At 38.7% G+C, this 26,275-nt stretch overlaps 2 protein-coding genes across 3 annotated transcripts; both read right to left on the reverse strand.

Annotated features, from left to right (window-relative positions):
- Positions 1-271: 271 nt before the first annotated feature.
- LOC121652612 (guanine nucleotide-binding protein subunit beta-4) lies at positions 272-21,580 on the reverse strand. 2 transcript variants are annotated; one of them, XM_042005487.1, is made up of 11 exons: positions 21,483-21,580; positions 15,989-16,070; positions 11,047-11,253; positions 10,607-10,645; positions 9,694-9,800; positions 7,939-8,002; positions 7,232-7,394; positions 6,826-6,892; positions 6,337-6,538; positions 5,903-6,119; positions 272-4,203 (listed from the first exon to the last, which is right to left on the reverse strand). In XM_042005487.1, the coding sequence occupies exons 3-11, from the start codon at positions 11,101-11,103 to the stop codon at positions 4,097-4,099; spliced, it is 1,023 nt and encodes a 340-aa protein (XP_041861421.1). In that variant the 5' UTR covers positions 11,104-11,253; positions 15,989-16,070; positions 21,483-21,580; the 3' UTR covers positions 272-4,096. The 2 variants fall into 2 exon arrangements, with proteins under 2 accessions (XP_041861421.1, XP_041861420.1); XM_042005486.1 differs by lacking the exon at positions 21,483-21,580 and having other exon boundaries at positions 15,989-16,184.
- Positions 21,581-22,919: 1,339 nt separating this feature from the next.
- Positions 22,920-26,260, reverse strand: aldh7a1 (aldehyde dehydrogenase 7 family, member A1). The gene is made up of 2 exons (XM_042006792.1): positions 26,173-26,260; positions 22,920-25,051 (listed from the first exon to the last, which is right to left on the reverse strand). The coding sequence occupies exon 2, from the start codon at positions 25,044-25,046 to the stop codon at positions 23,418-23,420; it is 1,629 nt and encodes a 542-aa protein (XP_041862726.1). The 5' UTR covers positions 25,047-25,051; positions 26,173-26,260; the 3' UTR covers positions 22,920-23,417.
- Between the last annotated feature and the right edge of the window lie 15 nt (positions 26,261-26,275).

The raw sequence follows: 26,275 nt of genomic DNA on the forward strand, positions 1-26,275 counted from the left end.
GTTTTGGTACTTGGACCTTGGATGCTTCACTTGTGGACATTTTGAGAAATCAGTTGTGTAGTTAAGACATTTACCTAGAAAAACATGCGACAAAGCAACAGTAATGACGAGTTGAAGGAAGCCAAGCACCTTGATTAAACTGCACAGGCACATGTTTCTGTTCCAGGTTTGGCTACTGAACAATCCCCTTTAAAAGCTGGTAAGGGCTGTGGTGTTTTATGGATTTTTTTTTAAGATTTTTTTCTTTTGCTGCTGAACACAAAGATACAACAAGGTGGGTTTAGTGGAACAGTTCAACATTTTGGGCAAGTTTTCTGATATAACTGAAAACACAATACAAGGCTTCCTGGTTACACCAACCTCTGTGACTCTCAGAAAGTGTGCCTTATTAGGACACTGTCATTTGCGTTGGCTATCCTGGATTAAAATAGTTGAAAGAAAGACATAGCTGGCTATATCAAGATGCACAATGTTTTTGTTCATCATTTTTCCAGGTTTGTTAATTTCTAATCTTTACTGTTATGTGACTGTAGAAAATGTGAAAGTTTGCTCACACCTGATTTCAAGATGAAGCTAAATCCACAAAATATTACAAAAGCTGATGGAAATGATGCAGCTTGAGTTAAGGAAGAACTCAGTAAATTCTGATGCAGACCCATATCCCCTTAATTAAAACTTATATATGCACTGGCTTTGGCACAGACTGCACTCACTGTGTGTGATCCTCTTATTAAAGCTTCAAGGAAGATAACACTGAGTGTCTAAAGGTATTCCGAGTAGGGATATTTCTATTGAGGGTTTTAGCATGAAATCAACAAATAAAAATCATAATGAGGGCCAAAATTTCAAACACCATGAGAAATATTTTCCATAACACAGCTAAACTGAGCAACTTGCTATCGTGCTATTTTTTAAGTCTAAATGAAATCCAGTTTGATTTTCAAGTGTTTTTCTTTAATATGTCAGGGGCTATAAAATACTATACTACACCCTTTAAAGGGTGTTGTAATTTCAGGCCAAATTGGCTCAGTAAAGGTGATGCAAAATGTTTGAAGGTGGATGCTCAGGTCAGCGAGGCAAGTCAATTGGAGCAAACTGGGCTTTTTTTTTTCTTAGAAGGCCGTTTGAAAGTGTTGTTTTTTAAAATAACGTGCATGCAACAGCTGAAACTAGTTTATGATGGTCACAGAGTATGATGCAACACCAACCAGTTACAGAGCAACCATTACAAAATGCTGCTCAGTAAGCTGGTAACACATAACATTTGACTTTTCTTCCAGCCTTTTCTAACCTCAGCCACCGTTTCTTCATGCATTTTCTCATTGAACTGTCAGAAAACAAACACTTTCCAAAATTATGGTCTGTTACTTTAAATCCATTCTGTCAGTCATTTCATCATCTGGATTTGAGGACACAAACATCTGATGTCCGCTGGCTCAAATAGAAACTTGAGTCTAATGAGTCGTGTCAGCGTAAAGACACTTTGGGACACAGAAATTTATCAGAGAAAAAGCAGCCACCTTGTTTGATCAGGCAACAGATTGGATTTAAAATGAGACACTGATGCATCGGAGGGAGCTGGATGAGGTTGGCACTTGAGTTACACAAGCAAATATATATTTTGTTACACTGACTAGTACTGAGTTCACAGGTCAGGGTCTGTGGATAACATTGGCACAATGAGGTCGTAACACTTAACTCTAGGTGTTATCCACATATGTCAGCAAATTTACCCCCCCACCCCCCTTCCCCCGACACTCACACACACCTCAACACTAATATGCAAGACTTAATCACATCCTATACACACACACACACACCTTAAAGATAGTCTCAGGCTAAAAATGATTACTGTTATTTTAAACATTCTCTCAGGATGGATTTGTTAATGCGAAGCAGAGAGGAAGCAGATAAATAAAATTCATTAGAAACATGTCTGTCAAAGAGGGGCTTACGTGACAGTAGAGTAAACCTTAAGTACTACAAACTTTACGGTAATAGAAGTAGAAAGCAGAATCATATAAAAAGTGATTTTTTTTAAGGAGCAGTGTGGTGCTGTTGTGGTGATTTTCTGCAAGCACGTGTTTTAGTGTTCACTAGTATCAGAATGTGCTTGTATCCAGAAAAGAAAACCAGTAGCATTTTCCTTATTGATCAGCATGTAAAAAGGAATAAGAGGAAACATTACTGTAGTCTAAGTTAATATTACCCTCTATCACACATGGCATCATAAGGCAGAATGAAGAAACAACAGTGCCACATCTCACATCTAACCCTCCTTTATCCAGCCCAGAGATAGGCACCTGAGACAGCTGATGAATAGGTCCAACTCTCACACATCATGAGTGTGAAGTTTTTTTTTCTAAATCTTTTGAGGAATCAAAATAATATTGAGCATGACAAATGACATGACAAAATACTCTAAGTCAGAAATACCACTTCTATGGGTAAAGAAATCATATGTGCAGAGGTTTACATTGATACTAGTCTGAGTGCATGTCTAGCTCTCTGCTAAGTGTTTACTTCTGTCTACTGAGTGTACCTTCTTCACTTATTATATGAACAATTCATAACATGTTTTTGGTGAAAAAAATGCTGAAACTGTTCAATCTTTAAAGAAAAACATGTTTTCTTCCTTTTCAAATAGGCTTGTGGTGGCAGTGGTGTGATTCTGAAGTGGCTGACATAATTTCAGTTTTGTGCAGTCACTTAATTCACACTGTGTAGACAACAAAAAGGATCCTTCATGAAGAAAAACATAGATAAAATGGCAAGTTAAGCACTGATGGACATCTTTGTCTTCATCTTCTCAGGTCCTCGGAAACTGTTGAGAATCCTTTATGGTCCTGATACAATTGTATAATTTCCCTCTGGGATTAATAAAGTGTTTTTCATTTCATTTCATGTGAAGTTCCTCTCATACTGACCAGCTTTTGTCTTAGCAGGTCTCTGATGTTGTAAGATCACAGGGAAAGAAGAGCTTTAGTTTGCTTTTGTTGCTCTTCTCTGAAGAAGACAATGACAGAAGCGTCTCTGAGTCTTAAAGGAAATATGTATCTTGTGCAGGCCCCAGGAGGTAGGCGTAAATCAACCTCTGTTCACCAGTCACATCACTCTGCAGATGATTTGCATGAAATGGACGTGGTCTTCTGATGTTCAGCATCTGATGATTTCAAACCATAGTCCACATGAGCAGAGTTTCTACTTTGGAGTTAAAGCTCGATCCAGACCCAAAAATAAAAAAAATCTTGTCAGGTTTGAACCCCCCCCAAAAATCTCACTGGCAAATTTTCTTTACATGCTGTGGGAAATACCAGAGGCCATATTGATTAAAGATTAAAACAAATTATTCACATGATGCCACATTAATGAAGATCTTATGTCCTCTGCTCAACAACAGTACATACAATGAAAAATCCAAGTTTAATCAAGCCAAATTAGATTTACTTTATTTACTTTATCTTCCTTTGCTGGGCGAGTAGGCTTCACTAAAGTTTTTTTTTTTAGATCTACGATCGCTGTTCAATATCTGATTTATGGGATAAAAATAATGTTTCTGGTATCATGTATGAATGTCAATATGCCCATCTATAATAAAAAAAACATGAAATTATAAAACAAAAAAACCCAAGGAAGGGAAATAAACTACAAAACTTTATACATACACATTATATATGCATATATGATGCATATATACACACATAATGCTATACATATATGCGGTCTTTATATACATTTACATATAACACACTGATTCTAATTCTGTTTGTTGTTAATCAAAATGGCAGATGCCCTTTTTTGCCCACGAGAAGATTTGGATTTGGGCTAAATCTACTTTTTAATCCTTCAGTTTTTTATTACTTTTCTATGCTCTCTTTGTTTTGATTGGACAACTGCACTCTGTAATAGCTGGGTGAAAAAACTTTCAGGTAAAAAGAGTTCTCACAGGTGGACGGGTCACCAGCGATGGGAGGAGATTCAGCTGACACCAGGTACACCCTTCAGGTGCAGCCCAGCAGATGAGTTGGGGTAGGTATGTTGGGGTTGTGAGACTAAGGTGGGGACAGTGATTGAGTACATCAGGCCAAAGGTTTGTTTAGTTCCAGATCCTAAGAAAACTGTCCCAGGAGCCGGTGGCCACAGCCATGCCATCCTCCGTCACTCCTAAGCAGCTCACTCTGTTGTCGTGGCCCGCTAGCACACCTGAAGTTGACAGGAAATAACCCAGAGTCACAAACTGGTTACTGGAACCAAAACAACAAACCCTTCATATTATTTCTCTTACTGTACGCACGCACATGCACACGCACACACACTCACACACCCTCCACTTGACTACTCTGTTTGCATCCTAATCTACCTTAGCAGAAAAGCAGGGTACAAGGAACTGAACAAAATGAGATGTCCTTGGTTCAGAGCGATCATTTTAAACCAGTGTCAAATAAATATGATGCAACACAGCTGCATTGTCTGGTTGCATCCAATCACTTTCTAATCATTTCTGTTAGATTTATATTAAATCTGACTGCGACAAAGTATATACCAATGCCAAACATCTTATTCTACTATTGACTTTTGGTTGGTGTCATTTATGGATTTGATGATGAAACAAAACAATGTTGGCAATTAATAATCTATCAATTTAACAAACAGAGGCCTCAATAGTATGTGGAATAACCAGAAACAGCAACAACAGCCTGGCACGTCCTCCTCATGCTGCTCACCAGCTTGGTCACACACTGCTGTGTGTGTGCAAGTCACCCAGTGTGGGTGTGTTGGTCACTCTGGCATGAACAGCATGCCCAAGCTGATGCCACATGTGTTCAGTGGGGTTAAAGTCAGGGGAGCAGACAGGCAATTCCACACCTTCACTGAAAGCTGTTTCCCTTTTGGTGCAGCAATCAGCAAAGCACTCTCTGTGCCTTTGCTACACTTCTTGATCCCGTGATCCAACTGACTTAGACAAATCTGCACTCATAGCTGCTCATAACTTCCAAAAGTGTGCCACTTGGAGCAAACACCAACTGACCACTGTAGCAAGGTCCATGCTCACGAGCACTTTATTGTCAGCATCTGGAATACTAGACCCTCTAAAAACAAGGGAAAACTGCAGAATAAGCTATTTGGCATTGGCACAGAAGATTTGACAAGTTTTTTATGGGTGAACCGACATACCTAACTCTGCTGCTCATTCCACATATGCATAGGAAATGAACAGGCTTTCCAATGGTATGTGATTTACTGCCAATAAGCATTGTTACAACAAAGAAATAATCTACCAAACACAAATGTCCTTATTTCTTTGCAATAAGATAAAGTACTTTATAATCTGTTTAAAATGTTGAGTTAATCTACTACCACAGCACTCTCAGACATAGCAGGTATCATAAGACTTTTACAACGGATGCACTGTTCCATCCTTGCTTGTTGCTTCTCCAGTGAGCCTCCTCTGTCCTCATTTTTCTCTCCTCTAAGTGCATTTTAGGATTTGACATGAAATAATATGCCGTGAGTGACTTCTGGATCACAAACAAGTGGATGAAGGAGTGAGGAGATGAAGAGGCTAAAGCTAAAGCCTATAGTTAAGAAGCTATCAAAATAATACTGGCTTTATTCACTGTGGAGGCCTTCGTACTTTATGTTGGATACTACTCGATTCAGATGTTACAGCTAAATCTGGAAGTTGAGCAGAGAAAATTGCAAACTAATCATATTTAATTCACACACACTAATCTAACTAAAAATATGTTAATTTAAAAATGGAAAGAAAAAAGCAATATGGATATTGTGAAGTTGTAAAATATTTCTTGTTTAAAAAAAAAGAAAAAGAATTGGTAAGTAATCCAGCTTTTCTGGTCAGTTTCCTCAAATCAATCAAAAACAAATGAAAGACATCACGAACCTGCACGCTCTCCTTTCAGAGTGTCCCAGACGTTGCAGTTGAAGTCGTCATAGCCGGCTAGAAGCAGGCGGCCACTCTTAGAGAAAGCCACGGAGGTGATGCCGCAGATGATGTTGTCGTGGCTGTACATCATCAACTCCTGGTCGGCACGTAGGTCGAACAGCCTGCAGGTGGCGTCATCTGAGCCTGTGCCAAATGCGTTCCCATTGGGGAAAAACTGCAGAAGTCAAAAGGAAAGTTTGTGAGGTAAGCAGCCATGTCTCTATTTTGCTTTTCTACAAAACCTTATGGATGTTTTACATAGGATGTTAAAAAGCGCTGAAGACCAAGCTAACAAAAACTCATTAGAAACACACTCTTGTCATTTTACATCAAGTTGTAAATCATCATCATCCTTGCTGTGGGCTGTCTGGATTTTAAGTTTCAACACTCACGCAGACGGCATTGATGTCTGACACGTGGCCGGTGAAAGATTGCCTGCACATGCCATCACGGATGTCCCACAGCTTGGAGGTGGCGTCACAGGCTCCTGACACAAAGGTCTTGTAGTCTGGGCTCAGAGACAAGCTCATCACATCACCTGTATGACCGGTGAAGGTGGTGGCCTGTTGACCTGTTTCTATGTCCCACAATCCACTGTAAGAACAGAGGTAAAGTTGGAAAAATGTTCTGAGTTGAAGAGACACATGATCGTGTTAACACTACAAGTCAGAAATGTCTGATTTGTGTTAAGTTATTGCAACTACAGAGCAGCTACAGTGAAAATGAGTTGAATTATGTCTCTGTGTAAGAGGATGGATGCTGGAGATTAATTTAAAACATTTAATATAAAACAAAACATCTGTAATGTAGAGCTGGAAAGACAGCATTAACTGAATACTTCCTTCATGTAAAGAGCTGTGCTAACTATGGTGGATGCTCACCAGGTGGTGTCTCCAGAGCTGGTTAGTATCTGGTTGTCATCCAAGAAGCGACAGCAAGACAAATAACCTGCAGATAAGCACAGGATCCATATCAGATAAAGAAATAGTTGCACTTCATACTAAGTGGCCTTAGTTGGACTTTTTCTCCTTGCAGGGGAAAGCATGCTATATTAAATAAAGAAAATGCACTTTGCAGGTAAGATGGTGCACGAGGAAGTAAAAATGCAATGAAACTGATTACACACCAACAGCTTCCCTTAGACTAAATAAACATGCCAAATCAGATGCTGGAAGGTTTTCCTTAACTGTACAATATTGAAGTAATTTTATATATATATTTTTTGTATATTAAAAAAAAAAAACAACAACAATATTTGCACCATCGTTTATTTGGCCAGGTTCCTACCTGTGTGTCCGGCAAGTTCACGGGAGACGCGCACGTTGCCCTCGCGGGTTTTCAGGCTGTAAATGGAGCAGATGTTGTCCAGACCTCCACAGGCCACATAGTTCCCAGAGGGAGCGTAGGCACATGTCATCACCCAGGAAGAGCGCAGTGGGATGGCATGCATCTGATTAGGAGGACAATGAAATTTACTTGTTTTCTATATTTAATGTATATTTTAATATTCAAGAAATACTTATTTTTTATTTTGACTCATTTAAGTTGACAGGTGATTACTTAAAAAAAAAAACAAACAAACAAAAAAAAAGACTACAACATCATAATTTCCCGTTAGTGGATTAGTCAAGTATTTTCCATTTCATTTATTTATTTTATTGTTACATAAAACAGGGTTTCATTTGGAACTTTTAAATTACAAAACATTTAAAGTTAAAACCGGACTGTATTTGTCCAGCAACAACAACAAAAGCAAAGTTGGTATATAAAGGAATTCTTTAGTCAACTGCTAGAAATAAATAAAAACTATAGATGGCTTATTCAGTGGACACATAGTTCTTTTTGGGTGATTAATTTAGGTTAAAATGACCACTTTTTCCCCACACAAAAATTATTTATATCAGTATGTTGGACACTTTATAGCAAATATTAAAAATGTGCAGCATTTTTTAATCAACATGTCATGAGGCATACTGTAATAACACTGATCTCACCTTATTTGTTGTGTAGCTGTCCCAGATGATTAGCTTTCCATCTTGCGAGGCACTGACAAGTAATCTAGAGACAAGTACAGCAGAGCAGCAAGACTCTCAGCTCAGATGTAAAAAAAACAAAACAAAACAGAATCTAAGCTACATGCACCTGGTTTATTAAAAGCAATGAGAGGCAGCCACTTTACAAACTACTGTGCTAAACTGTCAGCCTGAATCATTACAAGGTGCTTGGTCAAAAAGCATTCAGTATGAGCTCCCTCCTTCTCGCCCCCAGTCCTTATTTCCCTTAATTTTCCCTCCCCCTTCTTCTGGTGGATGTCTCCACATCCAGCAAAGCTACTTTTAAAGTCCCAGCCCATGTAATATTTATTACCCCAGTTACATTAAAGTCCCTTCTGCAGTGTGGGAGGTTGAAGCCTGACAGGTTGGGAAAGCACGAGAAAGAAGCCAAGGCGGGCCCACAAAAGAATAAAGACAGAACGAGTGGGAATACAGGCACACAGAGTGAGGGTTGTAGACGACAGGGTGTTTCCATCTCTCCGGGGACAGGAAGTGGTTTGATGGTGCTGCACAACAATCAAGAGGAGAGCCATCGCACTCAAATGTCAGTAGCTGTGTACAAAACAAATACTGGCCTCCTGCAGGGTCACCTACAGGGTGCAGGGCACACCCATGTACACCTACAATTGAGAGAATAATAAAGCAGACTAAAAAATTGGTCTTAGCAGTTAAAACAAAGAAAAATAGTTTACGAAGAATAAATTATATATTTGGTTTTAAACAAAGTTGGGAAATCATCTCTGCAAAAGCCTAAATTACTTCCTATGGTTCAAGATTAGTGAAATGCATGCATACTTAGAGTGACGTACAATCTTAACAGTCAGATCTCAGTGCTCCTAACTGCAGCAAGCAGTTAAAAAAGCAGTTTGTAAGGTCAAAATTAAAGACAGTTTAGCCCCAATTGCAGCCTCACCAAATGAAATCCTACAAACTGCATCTTTAAGGAAACAAGCTGGTGTGGTTGTGTGTGTCTGTGTCTGGCAAATATCACTACTGTGCTCATAGTGAGGAGGGAATACAGTGCCAGTGCTTAGATGAAGAGTGATAGTGGCGCTAGCAGCAGTAACAGTCATTTATGGTGATATTAGTCATATTAGTAGGAAAGTAGTTGTAGGAGTGGTAATAGCAGTACTGATAGTAGTTTAGCCCCACACCTGGGACTGCCGTCACTGCCCCATTGCATTGCATTGGGAGACAGATGATAGAAAGAAAGATAAAGGGTGATACACATATTAAACACAAAGAGAAAAAAAAGTTTTAGTTCCAGTGACAAAAGATGTTGTGGCACAAATTAAGTTTAGCTGCACTGCGTAGAGTAGTGCAACTTGTTCCCTATATTACTTTAAATAAAAGAAATAACAATTGAGGCATTTTTCTATTACTGACATAATTCAGTTTAATTAATTAATGCTGTTAAATTTCTACTTTCTGAAAGTGTGTCCATGTTTCCTAAATCTCTAGACTTTAAAAAGAGGAGGAATAACATGGCTTCAATACGTTTAGGGATTGAGATGGATTTGAATGCAAAACAACTGAGGCACAAGTGTCAAAATATTTACTGACTACAACATGGTGAAATAAAAGCACCAATAAAGACGCAATATTTGATGCAATAAGATTCAATAATTAAAAGGGCCACCCTATGTAAAGTATCTATAAGGCCTCAAGACTGTGACGCTTGTATGATAACACTACCTGGAATCACTCCCCCAGTGCATTGCATAGATCTTGGCCAGGTGGCCCCTGAGAGTGCGTCGTGTCCGCATCTGTATCCGGCCCACTGAGTCCAGACCAGCTGTGATCTGCCAAAACACAGGAAGAAACAGCCATAGTTACACTTTTCACATCTGGACACAAGCTGAGTACGAAACAGACCAATGTCATAAACCAGCAAGGACGAATAACAGTTAAATATACTGTTTTTTTGTTTTTTTTATGGATTAGTGAATACTTATTTGTAAATCTATTGCAGGTTGTAAATTGATTTATTTCTATTTGACCTTCTTTGAAAGAAAATTATAAGCTTCTGACTTACAACGAGGGAATTTTTGGGGGGGGGGGGTTACAATTAAAAGTTATTTTCTTGTTTTTCTGAACTAACTGCAGTATTGCTGCTTCATGACCCTCATTTTCGCAAATGCAATTTCATAACAGCACAAATGACTATTTCTCGCTATAGAGTGAGAAAATGACACCACCCTGCACTTTTACTGTAACCCTAACCATTCTGGTATTTTAACATCTTGAAATTACACAAACATTGAAAGCTTGCATAAATGACACCCAAAAAATGCCTGAAGTGACAGTGAAAATTAGACCCGTGAAACTGTCCTGTCTGGTACTTTTCTTGGCTAGCTGGCATTTCTCACTGCATAGTAGAGCCGTAGGTCTGATAAGGAGACCATAGAGTCATCCAGTAAGATACATACAATAGCACGACTGAGGGCTTCTCACAGAACTTTGAAGTATCTCATTAATTCAGAAAAACAAACATTTAACAGCTTTATCTCATTTCAGAAAAACAGAGTTTTTAAAAAAATATCTTCTCTACCAAATAATAAAATAAATAAGGATAAAATTTCTGCATGTTTACAGGAAAGTCTCTTACCTGGGACAAAGTGGAGTCACTGCAGGCTTTCCTAGCATCCTGCAACAAATGAGAAACAGAATTGTTTATTTTACAAATTTCTGTTTATTTACTCATTTCATCACTGCACAACAACCACGTGCACATAAAAACAAACAAATCGTAAGAAAATGTTTTTAAAACAGTATTTAAATTGGCCAACATTAAATCAAGTTCCTATATAACAGAGGAGGCCGACAAGTTACACTACCAGTCAAAATTTGGACACATTTACCCACTGGATTTAATGGAAAAGTGTGTCCAAACTTTTGACTTTTGACTGCATCACTGTCTCATATGAAAGGGTGCGAGTCACAGTCTGCACTCGACATGTGATGAGTGCACATATGCATATGTTAAAAACACAAACAACTATGAAAATAAAACTAGCACCCAAAAGGCACGGAGACAAAAACACATACCCGAATTTGATTACGTAGTTGCTCGGCTTCTTGCCGCAACTGTTCCAACTCGCTCATTGTCCCTCTGAGATGTGTTCAGGACAGACTCCACTCCAAATACTGATTGGGCTTGTAAAACACACGTGCTTTCAAACACACACACACACACACGCATGCACCCACCCACCCACACCCACACACACACACACACACTTCACTACCTGACACCTGCAAGACAGATATAAATACTTTAAGTTCAACAGCCAGACAGATGCAAAGGATGGTTCCACTTCCAGCAAACAAGCACAGCTATCCTGTTTGGAAGAGGAGCGAGCTGCAAGGGGACAGTGCTGCTACCCAAAATCACCAGGGGAATGGCAGGGCTGGGTAGTGGCTTGGAAGGTGGTCTGGCTCTTCAAACACCCACAGTGTGGTTCAAAAGGCCATCTGAACCATGCCCTGACCTTTCCTCACTCAATCAGCCTTTTGTGTTGTTGCACTGCACTGTTTGCTCAGCTCATGTCTGTGTGTGTGCTAAATAAGCCTCGACTATGAACGTGGGAAGATCTGGATGCTTTATTGGACAATATGCCCCAATGATAAGAGAAAACGCGTGCATCCGTTTTTGAGTGAATGTGTATATTATGTGAGCAAATTAGTGTCTGGTTTTTAAGTGTCAGATTAAGCATTTGTTTGCACATGCATGGAGATGTGTGTGTGTGTGTGTGTGTGTGTGTGTGTGTGTGTGTATACACGTGCCAGTTACCACTTCCTTTACCTTGGGGAGCCTGAATGTGGGTCACAGAGCACTTAGATACTCCTCAGAAATGTTTGGTCTGACCCCACCCCCCGGATTTTCCTGCTGTTTTACAGTCTGCAATGTAGAAGTCGAACCCTGCCATATTAAATTTTCAGTTCCAGTTTCTATAATTCAACAATTAGATCTGAGTTCAGCCCTTCCTTTCTACAGGAAAACATAAATGCAAAGAGAAGAACATCCATTTATTATCGTATTATTAATTTTTTATTAAAACAAACGTCTAAGACATTGATGTGATGTTGATGTTTTTATTTCCTTTTTACTCTTTTAAGACCAAAGATGGGATGACAAGTGTCCTTTTACATTGACGGCGATGGAATTGCTGTAAAAGGGTTAAAAGATGTTTATCTGGATAAATAACCTTAGGAATACCTCGATCGGTTATTGTTAGTGACATGAGTGATAATACAACACAGTCTTCATTGTGGGTTTGTCCCTGTCAAGGGGTCTTTGACAGTGATGAGGCATTTCAATGCTTTCAGCTGCACAGGTATGACGTCACAATCTCCTCTACATAAAGCTGACGCAACCCACTCGAAGAGAGAGGCTCTTAGCGTCAGAGTGGCAGCGATGTGCTACCACTCTATGACTACCATGGTTCTGTTATGGTGTATGCCTTTGAATTCTGCCATACAGCGCTAGACTACAGAACACTTAATATGACCCTCAACACTGGACGTGCTCAGTCTGTGGCTTCTATTTGTGAAATGCAATAGAATAGAGAGATAAAGGTGATGACAATGAAAGCGGAAATGGTTGTGGAACATTTTGTAAAAATGTTTCAATGACTGTCCAACTAATATGCATAAAAAGAAGAGAGCTTGTGGAAGAACATGAATGGACATGCTTACATACTTAAAATAAATGAATTCAGAAACCAAAACAGGACACTAAAAACTGGTGCTTAATGCAACCACATCTGCAGCCAAATGAAACTGATACAGCTTAACCGTCTTTGGAAGAGTGTTAGATGTACTTTACCTTTAAATGTTTATTATTATAAACCTCATTGTGTGTATTTGTGTCTCTTCTCCAGTAGTGCGACTTGAGTCATGCAACCAGTCAAAGGCCCAGAGCCTTGCACAGGATTGGGGCAACAAAGGCAGTGCTGTGTGCTGGAGCTGCCCATTGTTTAGTATGAGGCTGCCCGCTACAGTAGATAGAGATGCTTGGCACGGCCACATTTGGGACTCTGCGACAGTCCACAGGAGGTTACAGTTGCTACTGCTCTGCTACTGACAACATCCAACCAGCTCAGCCTGGTGGTGCCAACAGATTTAGGACAAAAGACCACTTTTAACACCATTAAACTGTAGACATTCAAGACATGGACCCTCTTTGTGTCTTTATGTCATAAATGAGAATTTTCTTTTAAAATAGAGTACAGGCATCTAAAAAGAGAATCTATCCCTTTATTGACCATTTTCATCTTGGGTGAGACATGCAGAAACTCAAACAGAGCGTTCAAACTTTCATTTTTAGTTTTATCCTGTTTAGAAAAAGGGGCATGAAGAGAATGAAATCCAAATTATTGTCTGTATATTTTCCATAAGAGATTGGCCATTGCAGATTTTTGACAGGAGACATAGGTGATTCAGAGTTTGTTCTATTGTACTGTGGCATCAGTAAGTACTCCAGAAGATCCAAAGACTAGTATCAGATATAACATGTTCTTTCTTCCATGTCACTTACAGAAAAAAACACATCTGTTATGCTATAACAAAACAACAGAGGTCAAATAAAAATAAACAGGTTGGGACAAATTATAACAGCACTGCCTGCTGTGAGCAATCCATACTTAGACTCAAATGTTCTTAGATACCATAACAGAACCACCGCTATATAATTAACTCAACAATGGGTATGTTGAGGGGCTATTGACAAGATTTATGAAACAGAATGAAGTTATGAATTTGTCAGTCGGTTATCTTACAGCCAGTTTTAGATTTTGCATATCTCCTCATCAAATGTACACATTTTTTTGATCAACTGCAAAAATATACTACAGATGACTCATAAGATAAGTCTGTGAAACATTATATATATATATATTATTTAAAATTCAACTACTTTCTGAACCAAGTGACCACATAACCAAAAAGGAAGCCTGTCACAGTTTGGTGTGTAACAGTGTGAAATTAAATATGAAAGGGCCAGGTCTTTGCTCTCTAAAAGCTATCAGGTGTCAACTTGTTCAGGTGACCAAGTGACTATTCCAAACATCTAGAGAATGAAGGAAATACTTGACAATATTCCAGTAAGGTGAAAGGCCAGGTCTTTCCTCTTCTCGGATGATACAAGTCCATATCATGTCCTTTTATTATCAATAATTACAAAACAAAATAATGAAGTACAAAATCATCATCTGCAGCAGGGGACTAAACACCTGACTTCACCTCCATTAGGACTTCTGGTTGATTTTGGCTTTTATTACTCCAGACAGAAGAATGAATGCAGACTGTTTGACCTACTTGAGTCACATGCTTCACCCCACCTACAGCAAGAAATTACACAATTATAGTACCAAATTCTTTATCATGATTCCAGTGATACCACACAAGATCTAATGTGTGAAAGTGTTGAAGTGTTATTGTGCAAATAATTATAGAAAAAAGAACTAAGGAAAAGATACACAAGGGGTGAGTAAACTAGCTGAAATCAGTCTAATTATGTTAACAGGAATACAGTACACCGACAGGTGTTCATATTATCCACCATATCTACATCAGTGGGTAATGCTGAATAAATGAAGCACCTCTGTGTGTGACACACAACTTAACAGCTCTACAGACTACATGCTGTAACATGAAGGTGAATCAAGACATGAAACTGTTTCAACAATGACTAAACTTGGAACTAAGTTTCTTAATTACGCTGCTGTATAAAACTCCTGCCAAGTTGTAAAGAACCAGCTTGAATATGTTGTGTAAATCAACATGTGTAAAACATAAACTACAAGGTCATTTAGATGGTTTTCATTTGAAATACATTTAGAATAATTTATCTCAAACAAACAAGCAATTTGTAACATGGTCCCATGAGTATATATTAGTACAACTAGAATGAAAGTAAAATATCAAACCAGTGAATGTTTTTTTTTTTTTTAAGTCTATAGGACTATTTTAAAATATTTTCACATTAACCCTCTTTGTTTTGGACACTTCTTTATTGTCACTGCATTAGTTTTTGCATGTACTTATTAATTTAGAGGACTCAAATACATTTACAATGATATGGAAAAGGAAAAGCTACAAAATTACCACTTTGGAAAAGTTGGAACCAAACAGAAATGACATTTTTCTGTAGTTGGGTGGTTTACTTATAATGATGAGTGGTAATTAAAGCTACTCCCTAATATACTTTCTATAATCATCAACATCTGACAGGTGATGCTTTTAAAAGCTAAAATATTTGTTTTTATTAATTACGTGCAGTCAAGTCTTTCATTCACTAAACAGCACATTTTTCGTAGTAACCAAACTTCTTACACTGTGGGCCAGTAATAATCAGAAGATCAGTACATGTTATTACACTTTCACAATGACTGTCGACTACACACAGGAAACGATCGGTTACATCATATTACGAGACAGCACGAACTTCATGTATGTTGCATTTTTTTATAAAAAGATTAATGGAGGTACTGGCACAAGCAACAAATTACAGGAGCGCGTGCGCCCCGTCAAGCTACCAGTTGATGCACAGTTGAAGGCGGACTGTCATGTATATTTAATAAAGGAGACGGTGGAGAAAGCTACGCTGTGTTGAGGTTTTGCAATCAGAAAACAACGAAAACTGGTGTCTGGAATGGAAAAGCACAAGACTGAGCCTAAACTAGTTACAGGTTCTGTGGCCGTAGTTCCGCCCTAGAGTCATTTGACAGCCTGTGAAAGGCCCTGTAGGCTAACTGGATTTTAAGTAGAGAGGAGCTTTGCTTTAGAGAGAGGGGGGGAAAGCATATTAAGACATTAGTAGCATGGGAACAGTTGTTCAAGCAACCACGTCGCTGCTGCGAAACAGTTTCAAGCTTATTAATATTTTCCCCTTTTGCCCACAATGTAAAGCAAAATTAAACCGACAGAAGCAAATCAGGAAATAGCCTAAAAGCCACCAAAATACCAAGACAAGACCGTACGTCCTTACCTGAAGCAGGCGTTTTTGGCTTAGTCTATCCTTCCAATCCGAGTCACGCCGATCCGGTTTCACACGACAACCATGGTATGAGCTGTAAGAGAGATCGCAAAGGGTGCCGTGTTAATTTTAGGGCTATTTAACTAGCTTAAATGGTCAGAGGCGAGCCCTACGAGGGTCGGATTTGACTAAAATTTTCACCAAGCAAGCTAATCACCACACCCATGAAAGTGGGAACATGGCAACAGCTTACCCTGAGGGGTGCGCAGTGGAAGGAAATTTATATATTTTTTATTTTCTAGACACTGCAACTGCTTTCAAAATATACGTCTTTAACAGGTATATTTATTTTTGAGTCGAGGCTCGAAAAACAATCACTAATAATTGTTTGATTTGTATATACAACATGTTAGGGAGAAGGCATAAACTGGTTGTCTACCCTACGGGCGAAATGGTACTGTCTGTCAGCCCCTCTACAAAAAGGAACCGAATGGGATACAGGAAATAAATATTAGACCTGTAAGGCTTGTTATAGTGGTGTAAAGTCGTAGTAGAAGTGATTCATTTGGACCTCATCTGATATTTTCAAGCAAAACTCCGCTGTTTGATTCCTTAAATACCAGCACATTTAAATAACACATGAAAGCCATGAAACTCCAGTATCAGAAGCTCTAGGTGGGAAATGTATATTTCAAAGTGGGTTTGTCCATAGATGTCTTGTTAACAACTAAGATAATTGCTATAACTGCCAGATAATTAACTGGCCTTAATAAGAAAATAATTGTAACAGGTCTTATAGTGATAATAAATATAGAGCTGCAAAAATAAATAAAAGATAAATGGAAGACTATTCACTTAGTTTATGTTATAAGCATCTAAAACATTAAAAGTCTCATCTGTTGGTTTGCATTGTGTCAGAAAGCAGCTGTGCCATGTCTCAGCCGGCACACCATGGTTGGCCTGCCGTGGGCTCATTGAAAAGGATCTCTCTCCATTAGGACAGGATGAATTTTTAATGGGGCCAATGAAAGGGAGCAGTGGGATAGGCTTTTCCATATCTCTGCACGAGCCAGAATCAATGGAGGGAGGATGAAAGTTTCCCAGCCCCTTGGTTTCCTTTCAGAGAGGCATGGGGTCAGATTAAGTCTAATTGAATTCACTTACACAGCAGTAGTTTAGGTGTGTCAGACCAATTTCCACATAAACAGATTATGGGGATTAGAATTAACATGACAGCAGAGGGATAGTATATTGAAGCTGGTTTACTGTTAGTGCTGCTGGGATTATGTTATTCTATCTTTTGCAACGATGTTTAGAGCAAACTGGAAACTAGCTAATGTTATTAAATAATTTATATAGATCAAAATGTCATCCATTTATTTACAGAATGCTGTTGTAAAATAGAGAAATTTAATATTTTTAGTACTGTGTAACACATAAGTTTTAATTATTTATTACCTTTTTATGTATAAAATGATGCTTTAGTTGTACTTACAGATTTTTTCCATAACTAGTTTTAAAGATGATATGATCCTTGGCCATCTTTAGCTTTTTGTCAAGGCATGTCTTAAGTTGTTAAATCACTGACTAATGAGTCACTCAACTGAAAAGCTGCAACATCCAGACTGAGCTTTCTACTATTTAGTCAACTCTAAGTGTAGTATTTACAGCATTTTGAGACAGAGATTTGTTGTATAAAAAAAAAGAAAAACATTCAGAAGGCTTCAACTCTGCATCTAGTGAGCAAGAGCAAAAAAAAAAAAAAAAAAAATTAATTAGCCAGCTGAGAATCACAGTCAGCGTATCCAAAAGCAGATCCTTGGCCAATCAGATCACTTGGTCTATTGCCTGGCAACCAAAAGGAAAGGGAGGGAGCAAATTGACACTGTAAAAATAGTACATAAATAGCCTGGTACCAGAAAAAAAGAAAGTCACATATGTCGGTGAGGCTATAAATAGCATCCTGGAGCCTGCAGGTATTGTGTACAGTAACACAACTGTACTGTTGGCCACATCTGAGACAATTTTGCATAGATGCAAACTGATCATGGGTAATACATGAGCAACAAATCTCTATGCACTATAACAGTCATGCAAATAAAATGACATAGTTTGAATGTGAGGGTGGCTCAGTAAAAATGTCTCATGCTGACCTGTCCCTTTCCCATTTTCCCATGGTTTGCTTTCTAAGTGCTTGTCAAAAAAAAAAAAAAACATTCTGCAGTTTTATGTGCCTACAACCAAGTTTGGGAACCAAAAATGAATTTAAGATTTAATGGTTTTGATGAATAACTTAAATGATGCTTTCATATTATTTAATAAATACATGTTGTCCAGAGGCATTTCAATTAGCTGGATCTTGTCTTAACATATTAAATTTTCACTAAAGTGTCACATTATAAAAATGGGAAACACACTTCTGTCTGATGCAACCTAAGGGCAAAGCAAACTATGGTTAAACAAATAATAATACAGCAATCATTTCAAATTTAGTTTCAGATTCCTAAAGATAATCCCAGTCTGAGAGTGATCAAATCAAGAGAATATAGTGAGAAGTCAATCTGAAGCAGATTTTTATTTGTACATTCCTTTTTTTCTGCTCAAGCTGTACACCCTTACAACCTCCATGTAATACTTCTACTGTATCAAAGGCACATAAAAGGTGTAGCAACAGTAAAACCTTAAAAGGCTTTATCAGGGCTGTCTTATCCACCAGACATCTCCCAGGGAGGCTGGCCGTTGCCAGGGTAACCCTCACAAATGGCAACTGACGTCAAGAAGGTAGGAGAAATACCATGGAGAGCCAGAGCTGCCATGCATAATGGATTATTGAAAAAAATAGCCCTCTTGAAGTGTGCAAAGTGACTTAAAATACGTGTGCCTTGTCGAGCTCCGTATCACTTCTTCTCTCCTTCTTTCTATGGTGAGGAGAATAAATATTGACAGTTTTGAGGTTTTATTTGCTGACTGGTACAGCTTGAACTGGACTAGTCCTGGTGAAATTATCCATCTTGAGCAGAAAAACTACCAAGGGACTATCTCTTTATTGAACGCATAATGGTCTTTTATCCATAGCGGGAGATGATGCATTATAAATACAAAAAAAGCTGTCTAAAAAGGAACAAGAATGCCATCTAATATAAAGGTTACAGACGTCTTGATATTTCTGTTTCAACAGTTCATAGTTATCAAGTTTCAAGGTGTGACTGTCCGTAAAGATAGGATATAGCGCTAAGATGTAACTTGAAATGCACGCATAAAAAGAAAAGATTTAGAAAAAGCCTGGTGTTTTCGGATAATGTTCTTTAAAAAAAAAAAGAGGAAACAAAAGTAGAGCTCTTTGGTTTACGAGTGCATCAGTTTGTTAACAGGTGACGACATGAAGAAGCTCAGTCTGGATGTTGCATATAAATATATGTCCCTGGTGCGTCTAAGGAGTGTTAAAATCCTGAGATTACAGAGGTATTTAGTATGACAGAAGGCTGGATTTCTGGTAAAAGTGTTGAGTATTTCAGTAGTATGATCTGGAGCAAATATCTACTGATACAAAAGTTTAAAAGGGGAGCACTCCTTATCCTCTTGTGTTGAGTTACCAAATGAAAAGCTGAGTCTTCACAACAGCTGGGATTTAATTCTTATTTTGGCTCTTTGCTGCAAGTAATATCTGAATATTTGCTTTCTAAAAGCCAAAAAAAAAAAAAAAAAAAAAAATCCAAAGCATAAAAAAACGAACCTAAAACAAATAGATTGGCTTTTTTATATTATTACACAATGACTCCAGACTCTTGAAACCTGAAAAAGCTGAGATTTGCCATCGAAAAAGAGGACTCCTACAAATTTTAAAAAGCTTGACTGCAAAGCAGTTGGAGAGGTGTCAAAAACTACCAGCATGCAGGTGTAAGAAACCTCTGCATGGTTACAGGAAACATTCATAACTAGAAGCACTCAGAGAATGCAGACTTCTGCAAAGCCACTTCATTTTTTTTTTTTTTTTTTGCCAAAGGCCATTATTGTTGAGTTAGAAGATTTAATGGCAAAATAATCCCCATCTCTCCATAGTAAAGAATCCTTTAAAAAAATTCCTGTATCCAAACGGTGATCTGGATCACCTCAAAGACCTAACTACTTGTTCTTTATTCTTGAGATTCCCTGAAAATTTAATCAAAATCCGTCCATATCTTTTTGAGTTATAACAACCAGACAAACCAACACCACTGAAAACCTAATCTCCGCCTTGGCAAAGGTAATTACCAGGATTTTTTCACTGTGTGAAAGCCTTTTTGTTGCAGTGGTCCAGTCAATTCTGAAATCTTGGCAGAGCTGCCTAATTTGAATTGCTTAAATTTTTGGCTGCCAAAAGTTTTGAGCAGCACAAACTACAAACCGTTTACTGTATGTGCTGAGTTCTTGTCTAATCTCAGTTCTATTGTTGGTCGGTGAGAGACTGTCACAGTGACAGGTTGGTGAAGAGCCCTCATCATTTCTGCGATAATGTTGCAGGACACTAAGTCGCGTTTGCTGCTGCGACTGCTGTTGTAGCCTGAGATGATGGGAGTGAAACTGAAGCATCTACATGCAGAGAAGTTTACTCTGAGATAGTTGGACATATGGGCAGAAGCCACAAAAAGACTTGTGTACATACTTTTTAAAAAAAAAATCAGAATGGCTCACAAATATCAACACAAATATATCAAAAGCAAAAGAACTAACAGGCATATATTTTATAAAGTGGAGGCGTTGCCATAATTGTAATACTTCCAGGAATAATAAAAAACAGAAGAATCTATGCTGCAGGTTTAATTTTTTAAATGAATCAGTTCAAGATCTGAATTGTGAAGTTGAGACGGTGTGAAGTTTTTTTTTTCTTCAGGGAGAAGCTGTAGAGGAAATGTGCAAAGTGAAGAAGTGAGATTGTTTCAGTTTAGGGGAATCCCAGACACTTCTGTAAATCAGGGGTACAATAAACAATTCAAATCATGAACTAACATGAAGTGAATCATTCAAGTTGTGTATGGGAGAAAAAAAATTAAAGGAAGTGAGGAACAACCCTGGTGTGCTAATGCCACGCTTTTCAAGTGCCTCCCCTCTTAGCTGCACCACTATGATTCCAGATGATCATTAATTTATTACCATGAGCGCATAATTATTTTTACTTGACATTTTGGTGCACCACGGGTTGTGAACATGAGATAAGACCACAGTATTACCTCCCTAGAGGAGTGAAAACCACTCACAACCTCTTTACATCACATAAACGTTTAACAATCTCACCTGTGGTTCTGCAGTTGGAGCTAAAATGTTTTGACTTCTGATATCTCTATTTGAGCTTTAGACCTTACAACTTAAGAACTGTTTGCCAAAATGTATTATTCTAAACAGGAAGAATATTCTCTTTTGAACCTGCTTCAGTGTGGCAGCTGTGATGCTGCAGACAAACGAACACCACATGCTCACCACTGGACAAACAAAATATATTTAGGAAGATAAAAAGAGGCAGCTTCTCTACCTTCTTCCAGCGCAGATGAGTTGCAGAGGAAGTGGGCGTTTTCTGCATACGTCCTAAATGGCATGGATTATGAGTCGCACACAACGCTGTGGTTTCAGTTCTTCCTTTCAGCACTGAGTGCAGATGCTGCAGGAGAAGCAGTAAATGGAGAGAAAGGCAGAGCTGGAGTATGAGGTGGAGAGTTGCTGAGTGGGAGGGCCAGCATATGGGCTGGGCATAGAGAATGGAAGATGGAGTAGTATTTTTTATTAAAGGAACAGTTGATTTTCTTTTTACTGCTAAAGTAATTGCAGAATAATTGACAGAAATGGTATTATTTGGCAAAAAAAATATTCCAGGCTAGCTGCAGGGCTAAGCATCCACCCATGTTTGTCGTCCTCATGTTCCCATGCAACTATCTTTAAAAAAAATTGGACATAGTTGTTTCATGAAATCATTTGTTACAAGAATTTTACTAATAAACAAAGCAAATAATTTAAGATGAAGAAAGCTTTTGATACAATTACCAAGTGGTGGATGTAACCCCAAGGCTTTAGTGACAGAACGTTTTAGCTGAAGAAATTTTCAATGTAAAAATTTTTTAAAAAAGTTTAACTAATGTTTAGAAAACTAATTAAATTTTTTTTTAAACTCTGATAAGGATTTGAAATAATATTCCTTCCATATACGCTACAGTTTTGACTGAGGCTGATCCTTTGCAGGGCTGCATTCGGTGAAATAACAAAAAAATCTGTTGAGATTTCGGCAATTTGTTTAATTTATTTGCTTCCTTAGAGATCAACAACAGACTGAAACATCTGTGGAGCTTAGGCTCTTCAGACCATCCGTTCACTTTAACTGTATAAGTGCCTTTCAGCTCCTTAAAAAAAAAAAAACTATTTTCATTTCTAAAATCCACCAGCAATATTCATTTAATACATTCACTCAATAAGAGCAGCAGTCAACAGCTGCAATGCTGAGTTAGGCTAAATAAAAGGAATGTGGACTTCAGATCTGGTATTAACGTATGAAGGAGCTCGTGCAGACTCGCACAAGATTTTCCCATTTTTTGTTAATTAAAAAAAAAAAAAAAAAAAAGTGAAAAACATAATCAGAAGTACCACACCCCCATTTAAATTCCAGAGGTTTTCAAGAACCGACTTCCAGATCAAGAAATGTATTAAAGTTACTTTAATTAGACAATTTCTGACTAAAAACCCAGCAAACATAAAAGTATTGTGTTATCAATTAATCTTAGTGTAAATCTGCAACTTCTGATATTTTAGTCCTCTGACAAAGCCATAAAAACCTCCATGATGCTAACATACTCTGACAGTTTACACAAGGGGAAAACATGCTGAAATGGCCCATAGATACTCTGCCTACTAATATGTGCTCCTCTGAATGATATAGATGCAGTGTTTAGTCTATTTAAGTGGTAAATGAGATGTAAACAGCCAGTGTTTAATTAGTACATTTTATTTAGTGAAAATTAGATAATTGTATTTATTGTCAGGCAATGCTATATGGTACAATTTGATCTAAAAAAAATCATAATGTCCACTTTTTTTTCCCAAAATAAACAAGATTTATTTACTCTTTTTTTTTTTTACAGTATGAAGTACAGTATATCAGGTACAATTATATGATTCTCGAGCTCTCCTTTGAAGTGCTTGTAGAAAAGTGCACACTAAGATTTGGAGGAAACAGGATTTAACTTTTAACACAAAACAACTGAAGCAGTTTCAAATCCAGGATTAGTATCTATAGCAACAACTAAAGACAGAACCAAAATTATTCCAAACATTTTTTTTTTTTTTTGTAAATTTAAGCTGACCTTTTTGAATGCAACAAAACAATGACAAATGTATTGCATGCATTTGGCAACACTACTAAAAGTATTTAGTGTCGTCCTTTATGCTCGAGGAATTTTGAGCAGTGAGTCACTTGAAGGTTTTACTCAAACTTGATGCCCTGGGCCAGAGGAAGATCCTTGCTGTAGTTTATTGTGCATGTTGAGCGCCTCATGTACTGTTTCCAAGAGTCGCTGCCAGACTCTCTTCCACCTCCAGTGTGTTTCTCCCCACCAAAAGCTCCTCCGATCTCAGCTCCACTTGTGGGAATGTTGACATTCACGATACCACAGTCGGACCCTTTGGGGCCCAGCCAGCGGAAAACTCTGCCCATATCTTTGGTGAAAATGCTGCTGGACAGACCCTGCTTGACTTCATTGTTCCATGCAAATGCCTCCTCTTCTGTCTTGAACTTGAGGACATAGAGGATAGGAACAAAGGTTTCAGTATGGACGATGGGTGCGTCATGAGCCAGTCCTGTAATGATTGTGGGCTCCACATAGTTTCCAGGACGATCCATCACCTTTCCTCCACAGATCAGAGTGCCGCCCTGCTGCTTGGCCTGCTCAATGGCTGCTAGATACTGCTCCACGGCTTGTTTGGTGTGGAGAGGACCATAGAGGGTGCTGGGGTCCCATGGATCTCCAATACGGATTTGCTTGTAGGCCTTGGCAATCCTCTCAACCACTTTGTCGTGGACAGTCTCATGCAGCATCAGCCTTCTGGTTGTGGTGCAACGCTGACCAGCAGTTCCCACGGAAGCGAAGACAGCAGAAGGCACCACAAGGCTCAGATCTGCATCCTCAAACACGATAATGGCGTTGTTCCCACCAAGCTCTAGCAGCTTGCGCCCAAATCTTTCCTGCACCATCATGGCCACTATCTTGCCAACATGCGTGCTCCCAGTGAAAGACACCAGATCCACGCGCTCGTCCTTCGCCATGGCAGTGCCGATATCTGCGCCACCACAGGTCATGGAGCAGATAGCACCAGGCAAGTTATTCTGCTCCAGCACCTCAGCCACAATCTTTGTAACTGCAACACTTGTGAGGGGGGTTGTTGGGGCACCTTTCCAGAGGCAGACGTTGCCGCAGGTCAGAGCAATGGCGTTGTTCCAGCCATAGACAGCCACGGGGAAGTTAAAGGCAGTGATGATGCCAACAAGACCAACTGGATTCCACTGTTCAATGAGGGCATGGCCCGGTCTTTCTGAAGGAAGCATGGGCCCACCAATCATTCTAGACAGCCCAACAGCATAATCACAGACATCAACATACTCCTGAATTTCTCCCACTCCCTCAACATAGATCTTGCCCATTTCTAGAGATACCAAGCTTCCAAGAACTTTGATCTTCTTTCTTAATGCATCCCCAATCTGCCTCACAATCTCTCCTCGTTTTGGAGCTGGAATATCTGCCCACAACTTCCAGGCCTCCCTAGCCTTCTGGACAGTTTCTTCATATTCTGCCAACGTGGCCTGAGTAACTCTAGCTATAGGCTCATTGTTGGCAGGACAGTAGGATGTGACAACTTCACCACTGCCTCCCCAGCTTCCATTGTATACACCATGGTTGTCCTCAGACAAACCCAGCTCTTTTAGCCATGAGTATTTGGGTTGGTTGATGAGAAGACCCGACATGGCTGCTGACTGCTGGCAGTGGACAGATGGAAATTTATATCTTAAAAGGAACCTGCTGTGCCGGGCAAGGGTCAGAGTCAGGCAGCGCTGCATGAGTGCTGGAAACAAAAAGCATATTAAAGTTTAATTAACATGTTAGAAGGTCATTCATAAATTGTTTAGAAAAAAGATCTCTCAACATTCAGGTCTGCATAAGACTTCAAGCATTTATTATTTACTGATATACTCGTTTTTAAAAATTGTAAGTAACTACATAAAACGATAAAAAAAAAAAAAAAAAAAAAAAAAATGCCAGTTACAACTTACAATCTCATTTGGGTGTTATAACCCAGTGCAGGATAGAGTGCACATGAGTCACAGCAAATTAAGTTTCTAAAAAGGTGTTAACCTGACAACAAAATAAAGACATTTCTCCATTTTCACCCTTTGTTATTTGTTTTCTGTAAAACTTGATACATGATGTACATTTCAAGTTTGAAATATTAATAAAGCTAAAACACTCAATCAGGGAGTTAACCGATTAATCAATCTTAAAGCAGCCCAAATGTTGAAAATTCATTGGCTTCAGCTGCTGTGAGGTAAATAATATGTATAAACTTAATCTTTTTTATAGGTTTGTTGTTAGGTTAACACACTTTTTGACGTCATCTTGGGCTATGCAACTATCTAAATTTTGCCTGTAGAAACATTTAAAATGTCAACATATCACAACCATTTGAATCTAACCATACTTAAGCTACAAGCTGTTTTATTTATGCATTTTTAATGCAGATTTACCTTTAAACAGTCTCCAAGGTTATCCAGACATATTACCATTCCCAGACTAACTGTCCAGCTGGTTACTCAACCTTTAACACCCGTGTGCGCTTGCGCAATTAATCCAAATTTGACACCCACAAGGCTGCAGACACAGACTTATTTATTTCAGCAATGAGACCAATGTCATCTCCGATATTGCAACATATCAACTAAAGGACTCATTTGAGATTTCTACTTTTAAAGTTCAAACACGTGGGTGTCTGTATGGTAGTGTTTCTCCTTTTGCAGCATGGTCGTCGAGCTCAATCCCGTAGAGTCTACGACCGTGACTCAAGGTCCCGCAGTTTAAACTCAGTAATATCAGCTTTGTTTTGCATAACCTGCGATTACGCCACATGCACATTAGTCTATAATCTTCGAAAGCAAGTTAATGCCACTTTTAATCAGTTTTTAAACTCACATAGATACGAAGTCGGCAGGGCCACGTCCACTCCAGAGTAAGGAAGTACTTGCAGTCACTGAACGGAAGTACTGCTGTTGTGCTGTATTCTGATTGGACAACA

This window comes from Melanotaenia boesemani, chromosome 14 (genome assembly GCF_017639745.1).
Source record: "Melanotaenia boesemani isolate fMelBoe1 chromosome 14, fMelBoe1.pri, whole genome shotgun sequence".
Lineage (NCBI taxonomy): Eukaryota > Metazoa > Chordata > Actinopteri > Atheriniformes > Melanotaeniidae > Melanotaenia > Melanotaenia boesemani.